The sequence below is a fragment of the Pan troglodytes genome, chromosome 8 (genome assembly GCF_028858775.2).
Source record: "Pan troglodytes isolate AG18354 chromosome 8, NHGRI_mPanTro3-v2.0_pri, whole genome shotgun sequence".
Taxonomy (NCBI): Eukaryota; Metazoa; Chordata; class Mammalia; order Primates; family Hominidae; genus Pan; species Pan troglodytes.
The window spans coordinates 111,980,733-112,000,848 of record NC_072406.2 but is presented as its reverse complement, the minus strand read 5'-3'; the positions used below and the strand labels follow the sequence as shown (position 1 = coordinate 112,000,848).

The 20,116-nt window shown below is 45.6% G+C and overlaps 1 protein-coding gene across 5 annotated transcripts in view; it reads left to right on the top strand.

Moving 5' to 3' along the window:
• Nucleotides 1–15,664, top strand: part of DNMBP (dynamin binding protein) — a 135,369-nt gene extending 119,705 nt beyond the window's left edge. For 4 of the 5 annotated variants that reach the window (XM_016962390.4, XM_016962391.4, XM_063817620.1 and 1 more), the window contains 6 exons: nt 2,263–2,391; nt 4,578–4,910; nt 5,346–5,525; nt 7,005–7,203; nt 10,875–11,425; nt 13,907–15,664. In XM_016962390.4, coding sequence (XP_016817879.4) covers nt 2,263–2,391; nt 4,578–4,910; nt 5,346–5,525; nt 7,005–7,203; nt 10,875–11,425; nt 13,907–14,092 — 1,578 coding nt within the window. In that variant the 3' untranslated portion in view covers nt 14,093–15,664. 5 annotated transcript variants of the gene reach the window in all.
• Nucleotides 15,665–20,116: the final 4,452 nt, after the last annotated feature.

Here is a 20,116-nt window from a genome sequence, read left to right as displayed (position 1 = left end):
ATGGCTTCTTAGTTTTGTGTCATATGTAGAAAGGACTTTGCTGTTCCAACATTTAAAAATTCTCGTGTTTTAGTACTTTTATCATTCCATTTTTTAAGATTTTAAAATCTTTTTTTAAGTTTTAAGATTAAATCATTGCTCTGTCTGGACTTTAGTAAATCAGATTTGAAGCAGGGATTCAACTTTATTTTTCCAGCTGGTTACCCAGTGGCCTATCATTTATTGAGTAAATAGCCAACTTCCACCCTTGTGTTTTAAAAATGTAACTAGGGCCAGGCACAGTGGCTCATGCCTATAATCCCAACACTTTGGGAGGCCGAGTTGGGCAGATCAGCTGAGGTCAGGAGTTTGAGACCAACCTGGCCAACATGGTGAAACCCTGTCTCTACTAAAACTACAAAAATTAGCTGGGCATGATGGCAGGCACCTGTAATCCCAGCTCCTCAGGAGGCTGAGGCAGGAGAATTGCTTGAAGCTGCGAGGTGGAGGTTGCAGTGAGCTGAGATCATGCCATTGCACTCCAGCCTGGGTGAGAGTAAGACTCCATCTCAAGAAAAATAAAACACACAATATTGGGGCAGCTACTGAGTATGTTTCTTTGTCTTGCTGCTTCATAGGACTTTCCCCTAATATCCCTCTCATGCTGATATCCCTCTGTTGGCCATTTTCTCCCCAGGTTTTCTAAAGTGTGACACTATATACCTGAGCCCTCAGCCCTTAAAAGGCTCACCTCCATAGCAGTGACTGATACATTTTGGGTTGGGATATATGTAACGTTGAAAACCATCTGATGGAAGTATCAATTTAGTTCTGACTGCTGACAGAAATTGAGAGAAAATGTTGAACAGTTTTTTCATGCCACAAAATGGAAAGCCTGCCCAATAATAAAATTAGATTGACTAACAGCGAGAAAACCAGCAAGAACATAAGCTGAGGGCCATTGGCTGGATAATTTGGTATCTACATTGGCATATGGGCTGATATTTGGGGACTTTATAACATTCCTTTAAAAGAAAACAAGAGGACATCACTTTTCACATTAGATCTCCCACTCAAGAGGAATTAGCAACATTCCCTGGGTTATCTTACTGATGAAGCCCTGGCTTTATATATACAGATATAAATATTAAAGACAAAAGGTCTAAAAATGTTATAAAAATAAAGCTTCAAACCAATGTATGAGGCACTGATGGTTTTGCTTAGGGACTTTGCTTAGGAATGGGAAACCAGGTTGTGATGATCAGTAGCACGGCAGGGCAGTTGTCTTTGAGACGGTGACAGCATGAACCAAGACTTGAGGAAGGAGAGGTGACTGGTCATTATCCTAATCCTATAGGAATCATCTTGGTTCTAATTTGATAATTTACTTTTTGGTAAATTAAGAATCCCTATTAGGGACATAGGGGAATGCCAAAGAGATGGTAAAAGCCCTCAACACTTTTTTAAGAATTAAAAATCTTAGACTTTTCTCTGTTTGCCCTTGAAATAGACTAATGGAGTATTTAGTTTGTTTGGGTTACAGCCCAGCATTGTAGAGATGGGGTCTCACCATGCTGGCCAGGCTGGTCTCGAAAGAAAGCCTGGAAAACCAACCTGGAGTTCAAACTCAGTCACTGTCAGGAGGAGTTGACTATGTGATAGTGGAGTCAGCAAACAAAACAGACAAAAGTCTCTACCTTTGTGGAGCTTGCATTTTTACCAGGAGGGTGGGTGAGGGAGATCACGACAATAAGCAAGCATTAGTCAATTCTAATCATGTGAGAGGGTATTTTTTGCAAAGACAAAAAAAGGAAGCAGCACAGCAGGAGCTATTGGGAGTGCCAGGGTCGGATGGGAAACCAGGTTGTGAGGATCAGTAACGTGGCAGGACAGTTGTCTTTGAGATGGTGACAGCATGAACCAAGACTTGAGGAAGGAGAGGTGACTGGTCATTATCCTAATCCTATAGGAATCATCTTGGTTCTAATTTGATAATTTACTCTTTGGTAAATTAAGAAACCCTATTAGGGACATAGGGGAATGCTAAAGAGATGATAAAAGCCCTCAACAATTTTTTTAAGAATTAAAAGTCTTAGACTTTTCTCTGTGCCCCGTAAGTCATAGTTTATGAAAATATGCTTATTTCAAAGCTAAAATACCAGACTAGTGAGAAAATTTCAAATTATGGAACTCATTTTTCCAAGACTGCTATTCAGGGTGATGTATGACAAAAGCTGGAAAGTTCTGTCTGTTCTGACTTGTGTCTGTCCTAACTGGCTCCAGGAGTCCGCATGTGTGAAAGTGGTGGCTGCTGTGAGCATGTGGGATGTGTGCATGGAGAGAGGACACCGGGACCTGGAGCAGTTCGAGAGGGTGCATCGCTACATCAGTGACCAGCTCTTCACAAACTTTGTAAGTAACTTTTTCTTCAAAAGTTGGCCCCTTCCCAGGGTCATCTCAAATACATCAGCTCATGCAAGTCAGTTCCACGGACACAGGCCCTGGGCACCAGGCATATTAGTCATCCTTTAGCTATATTCATATTGGGGTTTGATATTCACAACATGACTTTCAATTAGTTAAACAGAGATGTAGGACCTGTGTCTGTACAAACAGGTTTTTTAAAAAATAGCTTGTGATTAATTTAGTTTCAGAGGACAAAGGAAAACTAGGCAATGAACTCTGATCAAATAAAAGCAACTATAGGAATAATAACTTGAAGAGGGTCCAGGCACAGTGGCTCATGCCTGTAATCCTAGCACTTTGAGAGGCAGAGGCAGGCAGATCCCTTGAGGTCAGGAGTTTAAGACCAGCCTGGCCAAGGTGGTGAAACCCTGCTACTAAAAATACAAAAATTAGCAGGGCATGGTGGTGGGCACCTGTAATCCCAGGTACTCAGGAGGCCGAGGCCGGAGAATAGCTTGAACCCAGGAGGAGGAGGTTGCAATGAACCAAGATAGCACCACTGTACTCCAGCCTGGGCAACAGAGCAAGACTCTGCCTCAAAAAAAAAAAAAAAAAAAAAAAAAAAACCTTGAAGACAAATATTTAGGAATATAGTTAATATGTTACCAAAGAGATTTGAGATGGTAATAAAAACTACTTTAAGTCCGGGCACGGTGGCTCACGCCTCTAATCCCAGCATTTTGGGAGGCCGAGGTGGGCGGATCACCTGAGGTTGGGAGTTGAGACCAGCCTGACCAACATGGAGAAACCCCGTCTCTACTAAAAATACAAAATTAGCCAGGTGTGGTGGCACACACCTGTAATCCCAGCTACTCGGGAGGCTTAGGCAGGAGAATTGCTTGAACCTGGAAGGTGGAGGTCATGGTGAGCCGAGATCATGCCATTGTACTCCAGCCTGGGCAACAAGAGCGAAACTCTGTCTCAAAAAAAAATTACTTGAAGTACTGAAGACCAAATTTCTTGAGAAATTCTAAATCCATATATATGGGATTGTTTAATCCCTTGTAGAAAAAACTGGATGGGGTTTGATAGTTTTGTAGGGATCTATAAGTGGCCCGAGAGTGAAAAAGACATGCCCACCTGGGGAGCTGACAGGTGTTCTAATTGTACATTATTTTTAATAAGATGCTACTAAGTACTACTAAGTACCTGTTTATGTTCTTTATGTATTCATTGCCTTACCCTTAATGTCTGTGTGTTAGAAAGAATTAAAGAGAAAAATTTATTATTTTTGTTTTGAGATGGAGTCTCACTCTGTCACCCAGGCTGGAGTGCAGTGGCACAATCTCGGCTCACTGCAACCTCTGCCTCCCAGGTTCAAGCGATTCTCCTGCCTCAGCCTCCCAAGGAGCTGGGACTACAGGCATGCACCACCATACCTGCCTAATTTTTGTATTTTTAGTAGAGACGGGGTTTTGCCAGGCTGGTCTCAAACTTCTGACCTCAAGTGGTCTGCCCACCTTGGCCTCCCAAAGTGCTGGGATTATGGGCATGAGCCACCGTTCCCAACCAAGAGAAAAATTCTTTGGAAGATAAAAATGGGGGCTGTGCGCAGTGGCTGACGCCTGTAATCCCAACTACTTGGGAGGCTGAGGCTGCAGTGAGCCGAGATTGTACCACTGCACTCCAGCCTGGGTGACAGAGCAAGACTCTGTCTCAAAAAAAAAAAAATGGGTATTACCTAGTTATGATTAAAGGTTTATGAGTATATGAAAGTTATTCCACCTCAGATTTATGTAACAACTAACTCTGGAGTTAAATTCAAGCTATGTAGACATGTACACATAATAAATGTTACCAGGTAAACTTCACGGCTGGTTTCTAATGCACACATCATATCAGTGTGCAGCTTAGCATTTATCACCTCAAGGAGGTCAAGTGAGATTGGTATATTTTACATACTCCTTGATGTGGGAATTGAAGATATCTAGTGAGAAGTCTTGTGGAGTATTTAAGTAGAGGCTAGTGATGGGTTAGTAGAATACTGTTGTATATCTGTATGGGTTTAGCTTGTGTACTAGAAATGAAGTAGGTGGTTCAGGACACAATAAAGTCAGCCTTAAGAGTGACTTGGATAATCACAAATGTGGGATGCTGTCCAGCTGAGCAATGTGCCTTTCTTGTCCCTACAGAAGGAGAGGACAGAGCGGCTTGTCATCTCCCCCTTAAATCAGTTACTGAGCATGTTTACAGGGCCCCATAAGCTGGTACAGAAACGCTTTGACAAGCTCCTGGACTTCTATAACTGTACAGAACGGGCAGAGAAGCTAAAGGACAAGAAGACCCTGGAGGAGCTGCAGTCGGCCCGGAACAACTATGAGGCCCTGAATGCGCAGCTGCTGGATGAGCTGCCCAAGTTCCACCAGTACGCCCAGGGCCTCTTCACCAACTGTGTCCATGGCTACGCTGAAGCCCACTGTGACTTTGTGCACCAGGCTCTGGAGCAATTAAAGCCACTGCTTTCGGTGAGTTTCTTACCCGTTCAGTGGGATGGTCATCTATGGCCTTTGCCTGGTATTTTTCTGGGAAAAATGGTAGCATGGTTTGAAAAATTATCTGAATTAGATAAACTGAACGTGTCACTAGTTCATCCCTCAGGAAATCTTAATCCCTTGATGGTGTCATGAAGCCTGTGGCTTCTGAAACATCCTTTTCCCTCTTGAGCAGTTCCCAGAAGAGCCAGCCAACCTGGCCCGCAGGCAGTGCCCTGGAGAACTTGTGTCTTGCATCAGGCTGCTGTGTCGGTAGCTCAGAGAGTGAGCTGCAGCTGAACTTTAGCTTCCAGTGGTTCTAAGGAGACTTGTCAGTCCGGGATCTTTCATCGTGTTTTCTTCTTTTCTCTGGGATCTTTTATTGTGTTTTCTTCTTTTCTCTATCTCTGCTCTTCCCATGGACTCCAGTTACTCAAAGTGGCTGGCAGAGAGGGAAACCTTATTGCCATCTTCCACGAAGAGCACAGCAGAGTTCTGCAGCAACTCCAGGTTTTTACCTTCTTCCCGGAGTCTCTTCCAGCTACCAAGAAGCCGTTTGAGAGGAAAACCATTGACCGCCAGTCTGCTCGAAAGCCACTCCTGGGCCTGGTGAGTAGGGAACTGAGAGCAGCAGCCCCGCCTCGGGGTAAAGAGTGGGAACCCTGCAGCCAGGCCCCCAGGCCCAGATCCCACTATTGGAGTTTCTGTATTTCATAATAAATGGAGAATAGTGTTGCATTCTCACCCATCATGGGCTCATGCATTCACCGTTTTTTTTTTTTTTTGAGACAGAGTTTCATTCTGTTGCCAGGCTGGAGTGCAGTGGTGTGATCTCGGCTCACTACAACCTGCGCCTTCTGGGTTCAAGTGAATTCTCCTGCTTCAGCCTCCCAAGTAGCTGGGACTACAGGCACACGCCACTACGCCCAGCTAATTTTTGTATTTTTTAGTAGAGATGGGGTTTTACCATGTTGGCCAGGGTGGTCTCGATCTCTTGACCTTGTGATCTGTCCGCCTCAGCCTCCCAAAGTGCTGGGATTACAGGCATGAGCCACCATGCCCAGGCTTTTTTGGGGGGGGGGGGGGCCGGATTAACCCAGTATTAATGAACCAATGAATTAATTCAGGAAACTGATTTAAGGGTATATTAATTCTGCCAGGCCTATTTTTTTATCGTGTATTCATAAAAGTAATACAGCTAAACAGTTAATGGTTGGCTGCCTTTTTTACCTGGAGTTAGTCTTTTTTAACCTCAGTTCTTCCATATTTTAAAAATTAGCATAAGGCACACCAGCTAGAGGACTGCTAATATATCTTTGCTTACAATATTTTTGCCCCATATGATCCCATAGACATTAATTTATATTACCTTAAAAGGGAGAATTATGATTTTTTGAGACAGAGCCTTGCTCTGTCACCCAGGCTGGAATGCAGTGGTCTGATCTTGGCTCACTGCATCCTCCACCCTCCCAGGTTCAAGTGATTCTCCTGCCTCAGCCTCTTGAGTAGCTGGGATTACAGGCATGCGTTACCATGCCTGTATTGTATTTTTAGTAGAGACAGGGTTTCACTATGTTGACCAGACTGGTCTCCAAGTCCTGGCCTCAAGTGATCTTCCCACCTTGGCCTCCCAAAGTGCTGGGATTACAGGTGTGAGCCACCATGCCCAGCCTGAATTTATTATTATCTTTTTTCTTATGACTTCCTTGCTTTCACAGGTGGGGAAGTCAAGATAGATGAACCTAACCGAGAATGTCCCTAACAAAATACAAGAAGACCTACTAATATCACTTAGATATTTTGATTTTTTTAAGTGGTATTTTAATCACGTTTGTCACAAGAAAACAAATGTAAGAATAGGTGTGTGTTAAATTTTCTTAACTATAAAGGCATCAAACATTGCCTAAGGGCTCTTGATTTTTACCTAGCCACATGGGCTGGCTTCATCACAAAAACATCTGATGGGAGTGAGATGGGCAGTGACTGACTGTCCCTGCCTCATTTCTGAGACTGGCCACATGTTGGGATGAAATATGGCTGCTGGGGTAGTGGCCACTGAGAGATTTTTGTTAACGTCTTACCTTTCAGCCAAGTTACATGCTACAGTCAGAAGAACTCCGGGCCTCCCTTCTGGCCAGGTATCCCCCTGAAAAACTCTTCCAGGCAGAACGGAACTTCAATGCTGCTCAAGACTTGGATGTCTCACTTTTGGAAGGTGACCTGGTGGGTGTGATTAAGAAAAAAGACCCCATGGGCAGTCAGAACCGCTGGCTGATTGACAATGGAGGTAAGAATTTTAAGCAGCAGAGGATTGTAACTGGAAAAAAAAAAAATAGTAGTTTTGGCTGCACCCGAATCCGGACTAGGCCAGGAAAAAAAAACAAAAAGTATCTTTGATTAAGGGGAAAAATAACCTGAAAAATAACCTTAACCTTCTCTAGAGAGTGAAGATCATTACTGAAACAAAACCTCTTTTTGTTTTGACAAATTCCAGAGGAGACACTGTTGCTTATCATGCAAGCTCTTGCCATATCTTACAGCACTTACAGGCAGGAAGTCCTGCCTCACGGAATCCTGTTCCTTCTTAGCCTGTTCCCAGTATGCCACAAAATAAGCTGCCCTCTTTTCAAAAAAATTTTTTTTTTGTGTGTGGCAGTCTTGCTCTGTTGTCCAGGCTGGAGTGCAATGGCACAATCATAGCTTATTACTCCTGGGTTCAAGGGATCCTCCTGTCCTAGCTGGGACTACAGGTATGCCATCATGCCCAGCTAATTTTTTAATAATTTTATAGATATTACGTCTTGCCATGTTGTCCAGGCTGGTCTCCAACTTCTAGGTTCAAGCCATCCTCCTGCCTGGACCTCCTAAAATGCTGGGATTATAGGTGTGACCACCGCACCCAGCACCTCTTCCAGTTTCCATGAATTTGTCTTGTGGAAATTAAAAACCTGTGGGATTTCATTTGCTTTCTTCTCCCCATGACAGTTTTACCTCATGACTATTTAGGGAATTACTTTAAAAACAGCTTACAACTTTTTTGGAGGGAGAGTGATTTACAGAATTTAAGTAAGTATACAAGGGATAATACTGATCTGTAATCCCTTTTTCCAAAATCCAAAAAGCTCTAAAAAACAAGGATTTTTTTCAGAACACTTTTGCCAAAACCTGAATGAAGGTGATTTGAGACTATTTATAATTGTAACATCCCTTTTGGTGTGAATAGTCATGTGTATGTATTTTTCATTTTTATTATTTTTTAAGACAGGGTCTAGCTCTGTCACCCAGGCTAGAGTGCAGCAGCACGATCTTAGCTCACTGCAACCTCTGCCTTCAAGTGATTCTCCTGCCTCAGCCTCACAAGTAGCATGCACCACCACACCTGGCTAACTTTTTGTATTTTTTGTAGAGACGGGGTTTCACCATGTTGACCAGGCTGGTCTCCAACTCCTAACCTCAGGTGATCCATCCCGCCTTGACCTTCCAAAGTGCCAGGATTACAAGCATGAGCCACGGCACCTGGCCTTATTTTTTTTTAAATGCTTGATTGCAATCTGATTCAGCCAAGAGGTTGCTCACATCATGGATGGATGACTACAGCTCCAACATGAATGACACAAAAACATCAGAACTTTCCTATTTGCAATTATGTGAGATACTTTAAGTTTTAGTTTATAACTGACACATACTTGTTCATATCTATGGGGTACGGTGCGATAATTTTGAGATAGGGTCTAGCTTTGTCACCCAGGCTGGATTGTAGTGGCACAATCTTGGCTCACTGCAGCCTCCACCTCCCAGGCTCAAGCAATCCTCCTGTCTCGGCCTCCTGAGTAGCTGGGACCAGAGGCATGCATGACCATGCCCAGTTAATTTTATTTTAGTAGAGACAGTCTCCCTGTGTTGCCCAGGCTATAAACTTGTCATTTTTTTTGCAGAGATGTCATTCAGAATCCTTGGCTTCTAGCCATCTTGAAATATACATTATCATTAGCTATAGTAACCTTACTGTGCAATAGAACACCAGAGCTTATTTCTCCTAACTTTGTACCTGTTGAGCAGCCTCTCCCCAGACTCACCTCCCCCTCCACCACCCCCAGCCTCTGGTATCTAGCATTCTACTCTCAACCTCTATGAGATCAACTTGTCTAGATTCCACGTGAATGAGATTATATGGTATTTGTCTTTCTGCGCCTGGCTCATTTCACTTAACATGTCCTCCAGGTTCAACCATGTGGCCACAAATGACAGGATCTCATTCTGAATATTCATTAACAGAATTGATTACGGGGTGCTGACCCTGCTGGGGGGTTTTACAAAATATATAGTATAGGTACTTGACTACCTTCCCAGAATTAAAAAGAATCTGAATTCCAAAACATATCTGGCCCTAAGCATTTTAGGTAGGGATTGTGGTCCCTATCTAGACAGACATCTATGTATTCACCACCCAGAACTGAAAAATGTCACATTTCTTGGTTTCTTTAAAAGCATCTTGTGGATTTTTTTTCTCCCCACTTCTGCTTACCCAGAACGAGAGATTAAAAGTGGGACAGGAAGGACAGAGGATGGAGCCTGTTAGGGTGACATCAGGTGACAGCTACTGCTGGGGTCAGAGACAGATGGACCTAAAGTCCCAAGCTGTTTAAGAAACTGCTCCATCCTTCAGTTTTTATCTACTCAAACTTGAGAAGTGGTAGCAGGAAGCCACAGTATTCAGATCAGCTGTCAGGTACAGGAAATGCATCAAAGATCAGTAGAGCGATGGCCATTGTTCTCGTGGAGGCTACATACTCTGGGCCTGTGCCTTGACAGTGTTATGAACAATTGTCACGTGGATGCTCACGCAATCCCTAGTTTATACTTGAGTTTTAGCCGAAAGCCCCCTTGGTCATCATCTTGGGCAATTTATTAAAGTGAACCATGTGCAGTACACGTTACGTGTATATTCTAACAAACAGTTTCCTACATTAGAACATTCTTCCAGTATATCCAGACTCTCAGAGCAAAGGATTCACGTGTCCTGGTGGGAAAGAGGGCAGGGAGGTCTATGGAGGGGCTTCTTGAGCTGAGGCTTTTTTTTTTTTTTTTTTTTTTTTTTGAGACGGAGTTTCGTTCTTGTTGCCCAGGTTGGAGTGCAATGGCGTGGTCTTGGCTCACTGCAACCTCTGGCTCCTGGGTTCAAGCAATTCTCCTGCCTTAGCCTCCTGAGTAGCTGGGATTACAGGCGCGCACCACCACACCCGGCTAATATTTTCGTATTTTTAATAGAGACGGGGCTTCACCATGTTGGCCAGGCTGGTTGTGAACTCCTGACCTCTGGTGATCTGCCCTCCTCAGCCACCCAAAGTGCCTGGATTACAGGTATGAGCCACTGTGTACCCAGTTTGTTTTGTTTCAAATAGAGATGAAGTCTCGCTGTGTTGACCAGGGAACTGGGCTCAAGCAATCCTTTCATCTCAGCTTCCCAAAGAGCTAGGATTACAGGCATGAGCTCCCGTGCGCGGCCGAGGCTGGTTCTTAACTCGGTCTTTTCCACACTTGCTGTATTTGAACATAGACTTAATCAAGCCTTCCTCTTAGGCATGATCTCAGTGTCCTATGACATTCTCTTCCCATGCCGGTTCCCAGACATGGATTGTTTTCATTGCTGTCTTCTCAGTTGGCCATGGGCCTCCTGAGCATGCATCTGTTGTGAGGTTGTGAACATGAATGAACCGGCAGGCAGCTGCGGCTCTTCATCTCTACCTACACACATCACATCCTGGGACTGTTCCAAGCCGCTTTGTCACTAGGCATTTTATTTTGTGTCTCTCACTATTGGCCTGGCTTTTGAGTTTTTGTTTTACTCTTCATTTTACAGATGAATAACCTAGATCAGTTTTTTTTCTCTCAATGCTCCCTCTGTCTGTCCAGCCTTCTGCTAAGAGTTCTTGTTTATATTTCCTGTTTCCTTTGTAGTCACCAAAGGCTTCGTGTACAGCTCCTTCCTAAAGCCCTACAATCCTCGCCGCAGCCACTCCGATGCCTCCGTGGGTAGCCACTCCTCCACAGAGTCTGAGCACGGCAGCTCCTCCCCCAGGTTCCCACGCCAGAACAGCGGCAGCACCCTGACCTTCAACCCCAGCAGCATGGCTGTATCCTTTACCTCGGGGTCTTGCCAGAAGCAGCCTCAAGATGCATCTCCTCCGCCAAAGGAATGTGACCAAGGAACTCTCAGTGCATCCCTAAATCCGAGTAATTCAGAGAGTAGTCCTTCCAGATGCCCTTCGGACCCAGACTCTACCTCCCAGCCAAGGTCAGGGGACTCTGCAGATGTAGCTAGAGACGTAAACCAACCCACTGCCACGCCGAGGAGCTACCGGAACTTCAGGCATCCAGAAATAGTTGGCTACTCCGTACCAGGACGAAATGGGCAAAGTCAAGACCTCGTCAAAGGATGTGCAAGAACAGCCCAGGCTCCGGAAGACAGAAGTACAGAGCCAGACGGCAGTGAGGCAGAAGGCAACCAGGTGAGCGCGTAAGCAGCCTGCCACTGTGGCACAGGCGGCAGCAGATGTGTTGTGGGTACCAGCGGGGGTGAGGCAGAAGCGGCTTGCCTGAGGCCTAGGGGTGATCTGACATGAGCTCACAGACACACCTTTCAAGCACACAAGGAATCTCTGCCATCAGAGCCTTCTGAGCACCTTCCCCTGCTGATACTTCACAGGCTATTCCTGGACCCCTCTGTGTCACTGGGTGTTTAAAAGGTGCCATAATGACAACTTCATTATTCTTCCAGTTCACTAATTCTTCAGTTGTATAACATCCATTTAATCCACTTGTTTGGTTTTTGATTCAAGTAACCATACTTTTTTTTTTTTTTTTTTTGAGGAGTTTGTCACCCAGGATGGAATGCATGATCTCAGCTCACTGCAACCTCCACCTCTCAAGTTCAAGCAATTCTCATTTCTCATGCCTCAGCTTCCTGAGTAGCTGGGATTACGGGTGTACACCAACACACCCAGCTAATTTTTGTATTTTCAGTAGAGACAGTCTTCACCATGTTGGCCAGGCTGGTCTGGAACTGCTAGCCTCAAGTGATCCGCCCACCTCAGCCTCCCAAAGTGCTGGGATTACAGGCGTGAGCCATTGTGCCCAGCCCCAGTTTTTCCTATTCTCTTTGTAATGGCCTGTTCCCGTTTATGAGTTTGATTGTAGGCTTTGTATCTCAAACGTTTTGGGGTTTTTTTTTTTTTTTTTTTTTGAGACAGAGTCTTGCTCTGTCGCCCAGGCTGGAGTGCAGTGGCGCAATCTCAGCTCACTGCAACCTCCACCTCCCAGGTTCAAGCGATTCTCCTGCCTCAGCTTCCTGAGTAGCTGGGACTACTTTATTAGAGACAGGGTTTCCCTGTGTTGGCCAGGATGGTCTCGATCTCCTGACCTCGCTGCCTGCCTTGGCCTCCCAACTTGCTGGGATTACAGGCATGAGCCACCCACACCTGGCCATATCTTGAACTAACCTGTATGCTTTAAAGCCATTTTCAGATTCACAGCTGCAGAGTCTTTGCTGCACCCTTTGTTGCCTTTGCTCGCTCTTCAGTGGAGCATCTTCCTGTGTTGACTGTCAGGTTTGTCTGCGAGCTCATCTCCAGAAGGATTTGCCCTCATGGGAAGGCCCAGTCGTGTCCTGGGTTGTAGAGGTGCTGCCTCTGCCACTGTCTGGATTCTAAGAGTCCAGTTTTTACCCACTTTCTCAGTTCAGGCTTCCCATAGCACATTCCTCAGTGCCATAGCCGAGCTTTGTGCATGCTCGTTTTTCTGGTGATTTCTCTTACTACCTACTTCCCGGGTCAAACATCCCCATTCTGGGCCTACCAAGCAGACAGTTATTATAGACACATCAAAGGGAAAAGAAGGACCTTTCTTAGATTGAGTTCGAGCAGGGAATGTAGTTGTAGTCTCAGCTCCAGTCCCTGACCAGGTCCTAAAGCTCCAGCCCTTGGGGCACGTGTCCCTCCCTCTGGCCCCCATGGGCCTCATGGCTTCTCCTCCTCCCTGAGCTCCTCCCTTCCATGGGCATTAGATCATGAGATCTTTGTTTGTGGCATCTAAAGATCAACTTTTCTTTGAAGCTGGTTGTGGTTTTCTGGTTTTTCTTTTTCATAATTTGTGTTGGAGGTATGAAAGAGTATGCTCGTCTTCCACCCTTTAAAACAATTCTAAAAGACTGAAAAGGTAGTTTTTTTAAAATGGAGTCTTGCTCTGTTGCCCAGGCTGGAGTGCAGTGGTGCAACCTCTGCCTGCTGGGTTCAGGCAATTCTCCTGCCACAACCTCTGGAGTAGCTGGGATCACAGGTGTTCACCATCATGCTTATTTTTCGTGTTTTTGGTAGAAATGGGGTTTCACACCATGTTGACCAGCTGGTCTGAAACTCCTGACCTCTAGTGATCTGCCCTCAGCCTCCCAAATTGGTGTTTGTTCCAAGACAGAGTCTCACTCTGTCGCCCAGGGTCCGGAGTCCAGTGGCGCGATCTTGGCTCACTGCAACCTCTGCATCCTGGGTTGGAGCAATTCTCCTGCCTCAGCCTCGTGAGTAGCTGGGATTAGAAGTGTGTGCCACCACGCGCGGCTAATTTTTGTATTTTTAGTAAGGTGGGGTTTCACCATGTTGGCCAGGCTGGTCTTAAATTCCCAACTTCAGGTGATCCACCCATCTCGGCCTCCCAGAGTGCTGGGATTGCAGGCGTGAGCCGCTGCGCCCGGCCAAATTGGTGTTTTCTTTTAGTCATCCCTATTATGGTAGCCGTCATCCATATGTACCTATTTAAATTTATTTTAGTTCAAATTAAATAAGATTAAAAATTCAGTTCCTCTGTCTCACTGGCCATATTTCAGGGGCTCAGTAGCCACATGTGGGCATGTGGATGTGGAACCCTCCCCAACACCGCACGAAGCTGTTGGATGGCATTGCTCCCAGCAATTTCCCATTTTCTCTCTCTCCCTCACACAGGTCTATTTTGCTGTCTACACCTTCAAGGCACGAAACCCAAATGAGCTGAGCGTGTCAGCCAATCAGAAACTCAAGATCCTCGAGTTTAAAGATGTTACAGGAAATACAGAGTGGTGGTTAGCTGAGGTTAACGGGAAGAAGGGCTACGTTCCCTCCAATTATATCCGCAAAACCGAGTACACCTGAGCCCACGTTGCCTGCCACCCAGCCTTGCTGCCTTTGCTTTCAGTCCGCCGAGGGTTCTGGCGGCCCACCGAGAGGGCGCCTGCTCCTGAGACACAGGCCCTGTCTGCGTTGCTTAACTATGGCATGGTGGAGCACACCACAGATCTTGTTCTCCTCGATTGGGTTGTAAACCTTGATGCTCACTAGAATCTCTAGAATTTGAAATGGACCCTGGGGCTTTGCAAATGACTTAGTGACTATGAGAAGAGAGACAAGTCTTGGAGCTGGCTTTTGGAAAGGAGAAACTTGCAGTCAGAAGCCCAGTGTCCTATGTATGCAGGAAGCTGTGCTCTAGCAATAGACAGTGTTGGTAATGGTTGTGCTGTACGGCGTTTGGGGTGGCCCCATGTTCCATGCTCAGCTGACCGGATGCCAACTCAGATGAAAAGAATTCATGGCTCTGGGCACCCCGTGAGGCAGTGCTTGCACATGGCTGGGAGTTTGTCGGGATTGAACCAAACCTAGTGCTTCAAAGCTCCTGGGACACCTCCAGTGTCCAGCACACATTCTCATACATACTGCCCCTAATTTCTAAAGTCCCTAAAGCACTACCTTCTGTAACCTTGTTTCTTTTACTCCATTCCCAGATTAGTTATGCAAAATTCAACTGCGTTCTACTTTTAGAAGTGTTTAGGGTCTTTATTTTCTGTTGACCCTTCATCTGAAAGATTCTCTTCCGTTGTTAGGTACAATCACTGCCCCCCTTTTTTTTCTGAGATGGGGTCTTGCTATGTTGCCCAGGCTGGTCTTAAACGCCTGGGCTCAAGCAACCCTCCCGCCTCCCTGCTGAGATTACAGGTGTGAGCCACCATAACCCAACCTCAATGACACCTTTTTGATGGTCTTTACACAGTCTGTGATGTCTGGTGGCCCCCCTGCCCTGGACTCAATAATTGATAGATTTTCCTAGAGTAACAGTATGAGAGCTCCAGCCATTCCATTAAAAGTATTAGTTCTGCTTTGAGCTGAAACCAGTTGAGCCTAGTGGAAGACTGGATGTCTTTCTTCTTCATCCAAGCACCCTAATGACTGTTTAGTTACATCCATAGATGCAGACAACATAACACCTGTGATTTACTTGAATTGGGATAAGCCATTCCAGAAGTAGCTTATCCTAGACTTGGAAATAAGATTTTTTCACCACTAACTTCCATGCTTCAGAGATGACATTCAAAGCCAGATTCCCAAGTGCCGGATCATACCTCCCAGTCTCAGGAAGATATTTGCTTACCCCTTAGACCAAGAATCTTAAGATCTTCCCCAGCTATGAAGCCTATCTTGGAATGGGAAACCATGAAATTTGTCTTCTAAAAGAAAGGGAAGAAATAGCCTTACAGCCCCTGTTCCTCCAAGTGTACATTTAGCCTTAAAATCCTGGGAGTCGGGAGACACCGTGGAGTCCTTACATCCACAGTGTCTCTGCTGGTCGTGGTCAGAAGGCAGTAATGCAAGAGTCCTTTTGTGAAGAGTGTTTCTATGTAGAGATGTTTATATTTAAGTAGTTCTTTTATAAATAAAAGCATTTCTAATGGCCTTGGATGTTTTCTTGATTTCCATGTTTAAGCTGAACGGGTTTTTTTGTTTGTTTGTTTAAGCTGAACGTTTTTCCTGGGCTTCTGGGGAGGCCTTCTTGACAATGAGTGATGTCCAGATCTGGGAGAATGGGAGAGGCTAACTGAAGAAATGCAGGCCCAAAGTCATTCTGTCAAAGATTCCAACAATCTCTATATACTCAGGCCGAGTGTGGTGGCTCACACCTGTAATCCCACCAGCACTTTGGGAGGCCAAGGTGGGCGGATCACTTGAGGCCAAGAGTTTGAGACCAGCGTGGCCAACATGGTGAAACCCCTTCCCTACTGAAAATACAAAAATTAGCCGGGCATGGTGCTGCATGCCAATAGTCCTGGCTAATCAAGTGGCTGAGAATTGCTTGAACCTGGGTGGCAGAGGTTGCAATGAGCCAAGATCACACCACTGTACCCCAGCCTGGGCGATAGCAAGACCCTGTCTCAAAAAAAAAAAAAAAATCTCTGTATACTCAAAAGATGTCTATGCTGCAGGTGACTGCCTCTATTTTCATCTTGTCCTATGAAATTCTAACGGAACAGAAGAGCTGGGATCTCTAGGGGATAAGTATTTCCCTGATATTGCAGATGTGGACACTGATACACAAGGTTATCTAACAAGGTCACGGAGCAGCAGCTCAGGCAGTTGGGGGCAGGGAAGGAAGTGGCAGGGCTAGTGGCAGAGGTGGGATTGAGGACAGTATGGTGGGTGACAGTAAAGCGATCACCCAGTGTTGTTAAGGAATAGAAATCACTGAATTGGGTAGGCTGCAGGAAAGCAGCTGACAAGTCACCTATGCTACTCTCATGTGATAGACTAGGAAAATGGGGTCCAGAGACATTCGTACTCACCCAAGTCATATATCAAGTTTTTGAGGGGTTGTGAATTGAAACTCGGGCCTGCAGGCTCAGGCTGAGTCTGTACACCTTGTTCTGGAGCCAGACTGTCTGGCTTCTGACACTTAGCAGCTTTGTGACCTTGGCAACGTACCCACCTCTGTCTCAGTTCCCTGGTTGAGGTAGAGATAGTAATAGCATCCACCTTGTAGAGTTGATAGGAAGATTCCGTGAGTTAATACGTGCAGCATGCTGCAACAGGACAGCTGCGAGATACTGGAGGAGGACTTTCAGTGCTTGTCCCCCCATGGAAACATCTTCAACTATCCGTGCATGAAAATACCCTAAGCGCTAAGAAAACCATGTGAGAGATGACAGCACCTGGGTGTTGCATGCAAATATTAAGAAAAGATGCATTGGAGAGGGCAGGGAGGACATGTTCACAGGACCTGTGCCGACCCGTCCCTCAGCCGCAGGCAGCGCAGCACACATCGGAACACCCTCTGCATGGGGGGAAGAGAGGGAAGCGAGTCCCAGATTCAACCTTGGACCTCAGCACTACCCCAGTAAAACCCAGTGCCCAGCAGGTCCTCCCAGCCCCAGACTCCAGGCTGGTACCTGCACACTTGCCCCCAGGCCTGCCTGTAGCATAGAAGCTTCACGGGAATGCCTGAGACCACTATGGACACTCATGTGACTAACATTTGCTAAAGACAACACACCTGCCCATTCTTGATAGAGGAGTAGTAAGGGCCTAGGATTACAAGCCCTTACTATTCTAGATAACCTATCTATGTATCTAGGATATATGGATCCCAGGTTTCTAGCTTAGGAGACAGCAGAGAAGTGATGGGTGCCAATGGACCATCCAGCCGGAAAGGGGAAAGAAATACATGCAAAGCATTTCAACAGGCTTGGTGCTTACTACTGAGTTCACTGTGGGTCAAATCATTGACCCCTTATGTTCCCCTCTTGATTCAAGCCATGAGGAAGAAGAACCCGGAAATACAGTCCTGGATGGAGTTTGTGTCTTGTAGGAGCTGGTTGTTACCAGCTTGTACCCACTGCTCCCACAGCACCCTCTCCACCCAAAGCACCCACCATCAAATTCCCCTTCCAGCTCTGCAGATCCAGCAGGAGGTTAGCGTGAAGGAATCACATCAGATATAGGTAAGAAAAAGATTCAGCCACTGTCCTCTTGCCTTACTGTCCTATCTCAACATCTCTATGCATCCAGAACACTTTCTTAAAGCACAAAACCTACTTCAAAGCCATGAAGAGTAGTACAGACCTTTACGGAAGATTTCTTGTGGGTATGAAAGACGACAACCCCACCTATGACAAGGCAGAACTTTCTGGAAATACTGCTTTTCAACATCGACACAAGACTTCTACTTCTTCCGGCATCAGTCCAACTCTCCCTCCATATTCCTCTCCACCCATTTTCCTACTGCCGAGCTTTCCCCTCTTCCTCCCTGTCCCCTACTCCCCCTTTTAAGTCAAATGACTGAGTTCTTCCACTGGCATCTACCCCAAGTGCCAACATCATCACACCAGAACAAAGGCCTCATGGCCACACAGTGCAAACAAACAGAAGACTCTCAGAATATGAGGGAATGGCCAGACGTTTCTACTTAGTTATTTTGTATTATATATGATGCTAATATGAGTGCCTTGGTTCCAAGGATCATCCCATGGCACACAATGTCCTCAAGAGAGTCTGAAAGCTTTCTGGGAAGCTCAGGGGTCTGTCCAAAATAGCATCTTCCACTCACTGAGTCACGCACTGTGCCAAGGCTTCCCCTGCATTATCCTATGTCACCCCCTACCCCCACCCAATAAAAGAACACTACAAGGTGTGTAGAAGTAACAAAACTGATGCTCAGAGCCCAGCAGGTCGAGGCTGCAGGAAGCCGTGATCGCACCACTGCACTCCAGCCTGGACAGCAGAGTGAGACCATCTCAAAAACAGAATGACTCATGCTCAGAGGATAAGAAACTCAACCAGGTTTACCCAGATAGAAATAGTAAGACTCAGATTTCAATCCCAGTCCTGAGAGCAAAGCTCATGTATTTAACCCTTTGCTATATACCCACTTGAGAACACACCAGCTCATGTGTACAACCAAAAGGACTTTGGCCCTAAGCCATTGAATGACCCTTCCTAGTCAGTTCTGTGGGAGCCTTCATCAAAAGAGGACACTGGCCCTTTAAAGGAAGGATTGAATAGCAGTAAGAGTCTAAGCCAGTCTCCATTGCTTTAGGTCAATGTGGAAACAACACATAACCTTCAACTCTCCTCCAGGGCCTGGTCTACATAGAGCTGTCTGGAGCCCTGCCCTGGCCGCCTCTGTTCCTGAACCTTTGGATTTCTTGGAATTCTAATCCTCTAAATCCAGTCTTTTGACTGAACCATTTGGAAATTGAGGCCTGCATGGCAGTAGGGAGTACCCTCACCCCCAGAGGTAACAACTCTTTAGGAAATTTCCAAAATACACCTAGTACCAGTAAATAACCTGCCTGGTTCCCTAATCTTTCCTTCACCATGTAGAGGCTTCTGGATAATTTTGGTCCTCAGTTCACTATTGGGAGTCTTCTATAGCATCTGCTCCAAGTTAAGAAGATTCGCACACTGATCCTAAAATTCATACGGAAACGCAAGGGACCCAGAGTAGCCAAAACAATCTTGAAAGAAGGAACAAGATATAAAACTACAATAAGACTATGTGAGACTGACATAAGATAGACATAGATTGAGGGTCTAAAACTTTGGCCAGGCACAGCGGGTCACACCTATAACCCCAACACTTTGTGAGGCTGAGGTAGAAGGATTGCTTGAGCCCAGAATTCGAGACCAACCTAGGCAAAATGGTGAAATTCCATTTCTACAAAAATACAAAACTTAGTTGGGCATGGTGGTGCACACCTGTAATTCCAGCTACTTGAGAGGCGAAGTAGGAAGATTATTTGAGCCTGGGAGGTTGGGGCTGCAGTGAACAGTGAACAGTGAACATGCTACTGCACTCCAGCCTGGTGACAGCGTGAGACCTCATCTCAAAAAACATAAAAATAAATCTTTACATGTATTGTCAAATATGAATTGACCAAGGTGTCAGAAAAACTTAATGGGGAAACAACTATCTTTTGCACAGATGGTGCCAGGACAACTGGATATCCACATGCAGGAGAATGAAGTTAGACCGCTTCCTAAACCACACACGAAAATTCACTCCAAATGGAGCATAGACCTAAATGTAAGAGTTAGAACTACACAATTCTTAAAACGGGAAAACGTTCTCACAACCTTGGATTAGGCTTTAGTTTCTTCAAATGACAACAAAAGTGACCAAAAAAAAAAAAAAAAACCGGATAAATTAGACCTCATCAAAATGGAAAACTTTTGTGCTTATAATGCCATTGGCCAGGCATGATGGCTCACACCTATAACCGCAGCACCTTGGGAGGCCAAGGCAGGAGGATTTCTTGAGCCCAGGAATCTGAGACCAGCCTGGGCAACACAGGTAGAACTCGTCTCTACAAAAAAATTTTTTCAATTAGCCAGGCATGGTGGTGTAGTCCCAGC